The sequence below is a fragment of the Liolophura sinensis genome, chromosome 9 (genome assembly GCF_032854445.1).
Source record: "Liolophura sinensis isolate JHLJ2023 chromosome 9, CUHK_Ljap_v2, whole genome shotgun sequence".
In the NCBI taxonomy this organism is placed as follows: domain Eukaryota; kingdom Metazoa; phylum Mollusca; class Polyplacophora; order Chitonida; family Chitonidae; genus Liolophura; species Liolophura sinensis.
The window spans coordinates 11,691,059-11,702,115 of NC_088303.1; the positions used below are offsets into that span (position 1 = coordinate 11,691,059).

At 38.2% G+C, this 11,057-nt stretch overlaps 1 protein-coding gene across 1 annotated transcript; it reads right to left on the reverse strand.

Annotated features, from left to right (window-relative positions):
- Positions 1 to 2,791: 2,791 nt before the first annotated feature.
- Positions 2,792 to 7,919, reverse strand: LOC135475345 (coiled-coil domain-containing protein 115-like). Its single transcript, XM_064755202.1, has 3 exons — positions 7,897 to 7,919; positions 6,179 to 6,274; positions 2,792 to 5,365 (listed from the first exon to the last, which is right to left on the reverse strand). The coding sequence occupies exon 3, from the start codon at positions 5,318 to 5,320 to the stop codon at positions 4,700 to 4,702; it is 621 nt and encodes a 206-aa protein (XP_064611272.1). The 5' UTR covers positions 5,321 to 5,365; positions 6,179 to 6,274; positions 7,897 to 7,919; the 3' UTR covers positions 2,792 to 4,699.
- Positions 7,920 to 11,057: the final 3,138 nt, after the last annotated feature.

The following is an 11,057-nucleotide window of genomic DNA, read 5'->3' on the forward strand; positions in this document are numbered from 1 at the left end:
CGTGTTAAATATCTGTTTCCTTTGGCTTCCGTGGTATCTGTTACAATGTATCTAATGGATATTCACCAAGTGATGAAATCCATATAATAATTCCTATAAAATAATAAGGAAAACTAACTTATTGCGTTTTTTTAAGGTTTGAGTATTACCACTCAAATTTACATTTACTTTAACAATAACAGAATGTATATTAGTGAATTGTGTTTAAAGGTCGACCCCAAAAAGGGTCAAAGGAATTTTACAATATCTGTCTTTATATATTTCGCTCAGTGTTTTATATAAAAAAAAACAATTGACTTCAAACCTGCAACTAAGAATAATTAACTTGTCTGACCAATGTTCAATTTACTATATGCACTATATGTGCACTATATAATTATATAAGTTACGTCATTATGTTAAGTTTTCTGATTATGGACATATTTCCTGTGTTGTACTGGTAAGCCTTCTTGTACAAATTCCATTTTGTTATTTCTCCAGCTGTACGTTGGAAGGTATGCAACCTGGTCATGAGTTTCCCAAGGGCTTTGCCCGGTTTCCCCCCACCATAAAGCTGGCCGTCGTCGTATAAGCAAAATATTCTTAAATACAACAAGCACCAATCAAATAAATATATAAATGAAATAAACATTTAGCAGTCCTAAGTTACGGGGGATATTTTCTCGGCTTTATAAATGTGGTACAATTTTAAGCGATGATTATGGTATAGTGTGTACATACATCCATTGTGTCGGCAAATGTGAATTCACCATGTGTTCAACAATTTCACAAACGCAACTCCCCAACCCCAGGCACTCATCCACCCACCCAAAAGATATCAACATGACCCAATTAAGTGAAAAGCACAAATGGCTAATGGTCCATTAGAGAATGTAAATACCTATGGTAAAAGTAGTAGTGTCATTTTGTGGGTTGGTACACGAAAGTAATCAGGGGATTTAATTAATACTTCCAATATGTTTTAAAATTTGATTTCTTAACATTTGTTTTGAAGTTTCAAGAAAGGTGTCGTGTTTGTAATTAACACCCCCTCCTCTCCCCTCCTCCACTCAGTGAGATGTGGGCTTAGCTATCATTGGTCTTAAAACAACTGAACATGGCACATTTCAGACTGTGTCTCCAGGCCAACTTTGTCCAGTTGTTGGCCTCTGTATGACGTACAACTACGTCATACAGAGGACAACAACAGTATATTGAGGACAGCACATTGAGAACCAATGAATGCAGGTGGATACACATATGTCTCTTTATTTATTTCACTGGGGTTTATACGCCTTACTCAGGAATAATTCACTCATTACGATGACGGCACGTATTATGGTGACAGCAAGCCGTGCAGAGCCACGGGAAACCGCGATCATTCGCAGGTCGATGGCAGAACTTTCCATGTACGACCGTGAGCTTGAATTCCCCCGTAGAGCTGTTCTTAATGTACTAGTACTACCCTTATCAATGAAACTAATTAACTTGGTGCAGTGTGGTCACGTAAATAATACAGCGAAAACTTTAAAGGCACTGGACGTGTCCAGATAGACAGCCATTCTGAAAAGTCAAGTGACATACACGTGATTTCCGAAATGTAAGGGCTCTTGCACCGAAATAGTTCTGAGACTATAACGGTTTCATTAGAGTCTGTAGGAAACACTTCAACCTTCACAATTCAGCTGTGAAGGACATAAGAACAGGACTGGCTAGTTTTGTGTGCAAATAAGTTTGATGGCCACGAACAAAGACCTTGCTGGAACCATGCAGCTCTCCAAGTTACACCGTTCGGAAATGTGTGGTGATTCTTTTGAGACACATGAGGATGAACTCAGTGTTACCATTAATATAAGAATTTTTAGATACTACACTAGGTGGGTCCATCTAGATGTACCAAATTCACTTAAGCATTTAGTTTTTTTCTGAAACTATACCTGCCATACAGTGCTTAAACTCATTTATTTATTTCTCATGCTGGTTCGTGCCGATACCATGTATTTCTGAATCATTTACCGTCCATTACTTTAGGTATTCCATCCGCTTACGAATACATGGCTGACGACGAGCCCAGGACTGCCTTCTGGGAGGCTGAAATACCAGTGGGTGATTGCTGTGACGACCTGGGACAGTTTGACGTCAAGGAGCCGATGAACGTTTTGTTCAACGTCATCCCAAGGTGTACGTCGACAGAAGACGTTTTGACGTACTTGAAGAATCATCGTGGGCTAAAGGCTTGGGCAATGTGCTCAGCCAGCCATATCGGCACGGTGTCCACCGTAGTCTCCCATCAGGTATCGCTGCTGTTGAGTGACGACGTAGTGGCGAGGCTCTTGGAATCCCTGAAATCAAAACCTGATGGCTTTATTATTTATGATTTGTCGAAGACGGAGTTGTTTTCGAACATGACAATGTGGAACACAGTTGCGGCTAACGCGCCGGAAATTAGCCACAGATATCTCTACTTAGGTCTGTGTTATAATTTCCAGGTAGCCGTCGAAGTTCTCGAGGAAGCCATTCGGGAAAACTCCCAAAAGCGGCGTAAGAGTAGCTTATGGACAACAGCGTGCGCGCCGATCACGTTGGGCATCAGTCTGTTTTGCACTTTCCGTGAGAGTTACAGGCTGGTCAATAAGGAAAACTTTCCCAGAGACATTCCTTTGTCACATAAAGTTTACCGAGGAACTGTCGTCGAATAAAGCGGACTTAAACAACTATTTCTTTTGTGAAGCATCAACTACATTTTCTGGCATCAAGAATGTATATGTGAATGTCTGGGGTTATGTTACATGGTCCGGTTATGTTGAGTTGGGGCCACCGTGAAGTAGGCCTAGAACTCCGCGTGAACACTCAACGCTCACTTTTCTGCACTCCTCTACTAAATTCATCCTGCACGGACGTGTTGAAACCCATCCCCGTTATTTCAGATTCACTATGCTTATATAGACTGAGGGATGCATGTCATTTTCTGGAGGAGCACGTGCAAGCGTCGGCCTTTAGCTGAATTATATCCAGTAAAACGATTGCAAGCATGTGTTGAATTGTCGCTCAGTGACCGGTTTAGGCCATGACGGGTAGATTTGCAACGCCCAGGTCCCCATTTAAGTACGGGGTGTTATGGGTTAGGAGTTTTGATTAGGATCATGTAGTACATACTCTAGATAACGAGGATACACGTGTATAAAGTATTATTAGAGACAGAGGCTGAGACAGAGGTTTTTTTTAAAATTATATACATGTATATATACAACTTCGAGTCTCATGATCGTGATGCCAGTAATCTCAGGGTTTTGCTAGTGGTAACAGTGTTACGATACGCGCATGCGCTGTAAGGAGTAGGACATTTATTTCACTACATGAATGATGAAACATTTACTATGTTTCTGTTCACATAAAGACTTTAATACATTAATTGTGTCATTGTTGTGAATCCCATTGGGAGACGAATTGCTGGAATTTTCTACATTTCAACACATCATACTCATTGCTGTAAACAAGAACTTAAGCATGTGGTACATTGTTTCAATAAGTCATTTTTTTTTTACTTTATTATGCTTCCCATACTTGCACACCACTTACATAAAAATAAGCTGTATTCTGGTACACGTGAATCCTGTATTAAGTGATATTGTAATACAGCTTTATAATCTAGACACCCTCATATAATGACAAAGAAATTTATGAGCAAGTTGATATTAGAAATTCTGTGAGGGTGGCATCATATATCATCATGTGCCAGTAAGCAGATTAATTCTGACAGCTCCTGAAGGAATCAAATCCCTGTGCAGTATCCATGGTGATGATTTCTACAAACTTCAAGCCGCATGTACGATAGGTGCAGCGAGAGTTGTAACTCCATAATGTCCTTAGGCAATGACTTGGACCAAACATTACATGATGGTCATTTGAGTCAGTTAGACTTACAACTTAGTGCATGAGGACTGTTTCACAAGTAGGAAGACCAGCAGATTTGGTTAATTACAAATTACATTACTTCACATCCTTTTTCTTTTTTCACAAATGCATCAAGACGTTTAAATAAAATTTAACACAAATAATACTTAAATACTTAAAAATAATAATGAAAAATAATCTTTAATTTAAATATTCAAATTAGCTTTACAAGTATGTATATTTGTCTGATTTCCCTTTCAGAAAAGGTGACAAATGTCTTGTTCAAAAATCAAATTATGAGTTGTAATTATATTATAAGTTTAGGGAAGTGAATCCTGGTTATATAATGTACTGTGATTGCTAGGAGTAATATAAAAGGAGCCACTTGCCACTGTATGGGTTTCCCTTCCATTTCTGTAAGATGACAAACAAAAGCACACCTTAAAAACTCAGGTAGATAAATTACTCAGGTATATTCCCCCTACACCGGGTGGATTGGTTCACCAGTGAAGGACACTTGGAGTAATAAAATCTGGAGGTTTGGGACCAAGTACCAGCAAAACGTATTTCTGAAAACAGGCAAGCTACAACTGGAGTAACACCTCTACCCACACCATGCATGTATATCATGGCAAGTAAAGAAGGGTTCCAGGAGGTTTTGTTATGAAATTTCTCGCATTTCCAACCATCATTTTCAATAAGTTATATGTTATTCCCGAAATCCTTATTCAGTCTCCTGATTATTAATAATGTTACGTGCTACATAGATTGATACCTGTATAAAGAAAACGTCAAAACTTCCATCATTCAAATTTCCTAAGATTCCTCACGATTCTACTCTGGCTTTCTCAAGCTCTTGATAGCTGTTTTTGATGGTCAGAAGTTTGTGTCGCAAGTTGGCCATTTCCACTGCCAGCTGTATAGCATCCTGAAAGCTTTTCTGGCTAACTCTCAGTGTTTGTGGGACTAGAACACCAAACCACTTGAGTGGGTCCTGGTTCACTGGCTTGGACTTCGGCTCTGTAGGAAGTCCATCCAGGGATCCAATGCCCATCTTCTTTATCTGATCATTAATCCAATCCATGTCGTCAAAATCTTCTTTTTCAGTGTCGTCTTTGTTGGTGCATTTTTGCCCTCGCTTTCTGGGTTTTCCTGATTCCTCATTGGTACTGCTCACTTCTGACCCTTCCCTCACCAGTACAAACAAATCTGTGGTATCTCCTTCTGAATTCACATTGATCGTAGCTAAGGGCGTCGTTTCACGTTCATCAAACTGTAAAGCACCAACTGCCTTCACACCCATTGTGTAACGCGCTTTGGACAAGTTGAAAAATCCGGCGCTGAGCTGGTCTTGAAATTCCTGTTGACAACAGTACAAACTGTCCAAGGTGTTGAAGTAGTCCACAACTTTGTCATCCATCAGTTGTCTCCCTTTATCATCAGTCATTGTTGGGAATGTGTATCAGGTAGAGTCAACTTTACCTTTCACAATCTGAAAAGACACAAATGCTGTATTCTGCAGATGTTTTGCACTATACACGTATCAGACAGGGGAGGGAATGGGGTGGGTGGGGGTTGGAGGAAGATGATATGCTTTCAAACAACCCGTAGATCAATTCTAATTTTTGCCTTATGTTCATCCTTTAGCAGATGGAAATATGCACAAAGCAGGCGTATTATTAAGAGATATAAAATATTTTTTCATTTCCCTTACAACCATAGTCTTTGTTTTAGAGTTCCTTTTCATGTACCCTGTGCAAATTATTGTTCTGTAAGAGTGGGTTGGAGAATTTCTGGTGAGTGCTCAACCAGACCTGAGCGCATGGCAAATTTATTTATTTTATTTATTTGATTGGTGTTCTACGTCGTAGTCAAGAATATTTCACTTATATGACGACGGCAAGCATTTTGGGGGAGACTACATGGCAGATGGTTTAACTCACATGGAGCTTCATCACATTCAACTGACCTATGGCAAATATCTGGCTAAGACTGGAAACATCAATGCATTTATTCTATACACAGAAATTTTTGACACCAACACAAATGAAACTACATTCATGTCTGTGACCCTTTTTGTTTTATACAGAAGTATCTGATACATGAAATTCACAAAGTAACATGCCTTATGAAATGAACACAAAGATCTGCAGTCATCTGCACATGTATATATGTGGGCACGCTCTCTACATGTTTGTCCATAACTGATTCTTGAACTTCAAACACACTTTAGTTCTTCAAGTATTGATATTTTAAAATGTATAGTGATGCATAATATAAATTCAATGAAAGGTAGAGCACTTACATGTACATAAATGGTGACTTTCTTCTGCAAACGAAAACTGTGACCCGTCCTCATGCAGGGCTGTCACCTTCAAGTATTGTCCTAGGATCTATTAGCCTGGAGACAAAGTTATGTTTGCTGAGAAGTCAAATACACAGCACATAATGGCGAGAGATCAGAGTAGTGGTATACCCCTAACAACCCAACGTGATATCTGAGCTACATACCATGGCTGAGAGGGAAACAAGAATACTAATTGCTGTCATGAGATATTTTTGTTTGACTCCTACATCAGTGTATTTTTATTAAATCTGTATCACACCCATACACTAAGGATGAGTGTGGCATTTCGATTGTCAGAGGAGTAATACATGGTCTACATGTAACTGCTACCCTATTTCCTCGACCTTTTCACATATGAAAGAGCAACTTTCAGTTCAACTTATGCATATTTATAATTTCATTTTGGAGACAAGAGCATATTGGCTGGATTGGCCAATTTCAGGGCTCCGCAAAAAGAATAGTTTTATCTGTCAACACAGAATAATGCCTTCGGAATATGTCTGAATGAACACCTAGCAAACATGCTATAATGAAGAGCTATAATGCAAAATGCAATATGTCCTGAAAATATAGTTCCCAAAAACAATGTACAAGCCAAACTGAAAAGTTTATTTGACAATGTGAAAATGGAAGCTTTTCAGTGGGAACTGTTAAGCAATAAGTACTCACACGTAATGTATGACTATACCAGTGACAGATGTGGATGAAGGTATAAATTTTATTTAAAAAAATCACATGCAAAATATCCTTTCTCAGGGACTTCAAGAAGGCATCTTGTTCAGCATTGTAACTGTGACACTTAAATACGAATCACATTATTGAACCCAAAAATCTGTTGTGGTTCAGTTAGTCAATTGATTTGTTAAGGCGTAGAGAAAATACCTGCCGAGTAAGATTAATTCACCATAATAAATTTGAAATCACACAGATTCCTTAAAATGTACATTTTGTCTGCTGATTAACCACAAGTACAGCATCAACCATATGTTTCCAAAATTTCAAGGCCATGGGATACAGACATTCTTTTGTACCAGACAACATACAGTCCGACACCAGTACACATGATGTTCGGAACGACCTGCTGTGCTGCCAGCCACAAGATACATGTATATTTCACAAGCAGAGTTAACTGCATAAGGTTTTTAAGCATTCTGTGGAGCATTCTCTGACAATAGCTTCAGGCCGAAATTAAGTAATTTATTTATTTCATTGGTGTTTTATGCCGAATTCAAGAATACTTCACTTATACGAAACCGGGCAGAGCCTGAGGGAAACCCACGCCCATCTGCATGTTGCTGTCAACTCTTCCCACGTATAGCCAGAGAGGAAGCCAGCATGAGCTGGACCGAGATTAATTACATTTAACATCAATTGTGGTTATACATGTGTATGATTAACTGGTGACAACCACATCAACAGATTTATCAAAAAATGGAAAAAGCAAGGGGCATCTTGTGCACGAGATTTTCTTGTTTGTATGTTGCCCTCAACCCTCAGATCATTAAATATCCCCAGAATAGACATTTAACTTAATTTTATTGAATTTAATGGGGCACACTCTACGTTGACAATAAAATCATCTACTGCACGATATTGTAAATGGAAACGATCTGTCCATATTGTGACTATCTTATTCACTAAGAATCAATTTAAACGAGTAAAGCATGTATACATACCCTTACGCACATCCATGAATATCAAAACCACATGACCAGGACAACACAGGGGATATTTGTGTCAGCTTTACAAACACAAACCTATGGCCGATTGTCTATGACTTACCCATCGACAAATCTCATACACATGAAACGGTGACGTCATCCGCATGACTAAAAACTGGAATCTGCATATGAACCGGACGCGTGGTTCAGTTGAGTGCACTGCATGCCACATGTACAAACCGCTTAAGCCATGCCATAGATCCTAATGTAAATGTTTTCGGGGGATCTTTTTCGCCTTACATGTAACTTTCCCAATTCCATATTACTTAAACTTCAGACAAACAAAGTCAGTGTCACGCAAAGACCTAACCGATTTTATAACATTTTTATTTTTAGAATTTTTGCCGCCGCATGAAATTCATGTTAAGTAGGAAAACGTTCGGTGGCCTATCCGGACAAAATCTAAGTGATGTGATGTCAAATCACTTACTAAGAATGCCATCAACCGAACATGTAGGCCTATTTGCCTATGTTTTGGACAGAAAGGTATTTGCCGTGAAATCATCTCTGATAAACTTACTTTTGGGTGAGTCAAGTAAGTTTTGATACTTAGGTGCTTAAAATAATGTGCAAACAACTTTAGAAAAACGCATTGGAGGAATTACGCCGTATGACCTATAATGTTATCAAGCGTAAAACAAAAGCTACCTGTACATGGAATTCTACAGAATTGTGCAGAAATTGTCCACCTCCTTCTTTTCAAACGAGCTGTTTATTGAGGAAAGTCCGCATTCTTATTGCTCCATACTACTAGTAAAAGGCACCTCGCTTTCTGGGAACATTTCCTAGAACTTCACAAGCAGGTTTCCTCTTCAAAAATTACGTCTGCTTATAAGGAGCACTGAATATTTCCTATGTTTTGTAGAAATAACTCGTGGATTAAAAAGACACGTCAACCACATTCGATACTGACTGGAATCTTGGTAAACTCCTCTGGTTTTATTACGTACGTGTAGAATACACCAATTTACATGACATATCACGGATATTTTTGTTCACTTTTTCCATGAAACATTCATTTCAAACTGATGAGTTTATGCTGCCAATGAAACGCGATAGGATGCAGGCATGTACAGACCATGTCAGGTGGAGGTATACATTTGTACCTACTAGGTGCACTTACTCTAATTCTTCAACTATTTCAATATTTTGAAACATTCTGAGCTATAGGGTGTAGAGAACTAATCTGCAGTTTTATTAAGCGTGCATCTAAAGTGAAAAACGAATCATTTTAGCGTCATTTGTATGCTTAAATTCCTCAGGAATTTAATGGTTATAAAGGTTGTAGATTTACAGTATATATGTACATAGGGCCTATTTCTGATCATTAATCTTCATCCTCCAGTTGTCATACCTGTATCACCTCTTCAGATTTGCCAGGGACCAAGAAAGAAAGAAAGAAGTGTTTTAAATCGTTAAGACCTAACAGTAAATGTCCAATTAAATAAGTGTGATCAAAAGGGAAGAAAAAGCAATATTTAACACCTTTTTCATGCTTCAATTTGAAAATATACTTTATCATGTTAAGATTATATATGTGAGCTAGACAGAAAGGTGATACGATCCTGGACAATTATTTACAATAAAAAATTTAAATTAAAACATAACATACAGAACATAGAATGTGTGTTTTCTGTGAATAGTAAATTTTCTTTTCTGTAAATTGTAGCTACATGTACATGTTTGCATTATTTACAACTTAACACTTCTATACATCGCAGACATATTTCACTTTTGTTAAATAATAAGTTCATTACTATATGACAATTCACCTACATGGCCAGGCATATGAGGTACAGGCAACGGTGTTTCAACGGAGGTTGGGTGGGTTGAGCGGTGTTTCAACAAGGGTTGGGTGTATATGGTTGGGAGTGATACCTGTACAGGCTTTATTGTTACCTGTGCAATGACATTCATTCAACATCAATCAATGAGGTTTTTGTCTCGGTGATACTTCAGGTGTACCCATCGTCTCTTATGGACAAGATGCCATGCCAGGCATCAGTACGAAGCTTTAAAGCTTGAACGAAACCTGAACAAGCCCTTGTCACTTTTCACAAAGTTGTTCCAAGCATTTACCAAAAAAACCCAAAAAAATAAAACCCAACCAATCTTTAACTATAAAGGTTTTTCAGGCAGAGTTCCTTAAGATGTTTTACAAAGCTTTTTGAGAAAGGTTATTCCACTCAGTCTTTTCTAACCCTCTTATGTGAGTCATCTACTTTCACATGTGATAAAAAGGCCAAAGTGAACCATCTGACATAATTATTTCTTCCTTCCTACAGTACAAATGTACAAAACACAGATATAAAGGTAAAACAAAAAAACTGTCTCAAGCCAAGTGTATCACACCTAGGAAAAATTTGGCAATCTTTCAGATCAGGCAAAAACTAAAACGCTGCACCATCCAGGCAGTTTTACCAAACATGCAGAGTAGAATATAACATAAAAAAAATGTTTTTTTCCTTTTTGCATGTAAATGGCATGAATGGTTATAATGCTAGTGCTCATCTAACAACTTTTTTTGGTTGGAACGCCAAAGGGCAATACTCAAGAATTTTTCAACTATAAGGTGGCAGCCAGTTTATTGATTGAAGAAATGGGAGTGCCTGAGTTAAACCACCAACACCTCACCAACTTTGCCTGTGTTCCATACCCGATGCTGGTAGAGGACAAGCAGTCTCTCATCTTTAGCAGGATTCGGGCACTCATTTTGGGTAAAAAATATATATCCTTGCACTCAGGTGTGTTTCTAATGATGAAGTAAAACATACAGATTCTGCAATAATTAGCCTTTTGATAATAACCACTTCAAAACACTACAAGTTGATAAAATCTCACGAATAGGGTCCTACCACACTTTCTAAGTTCTGTATACACATACAAAATCACACGAGCATGCAAACTTCATGGTTTTAGATTGAGCATATACTAATCTCGCTGAACAATGAGATCAGAAATACACCTAAATAAAAACAATGTAAAACTGGAGAAAGATAGTGGACAGGTGCACTGCTCCATTGCACACTTGGCACCATTTTCATCACTTTCATCCTTCATAACGATACGGTACAATATTACCAAAGTGGCATTATGCCATTCTCATTCATTTAAAT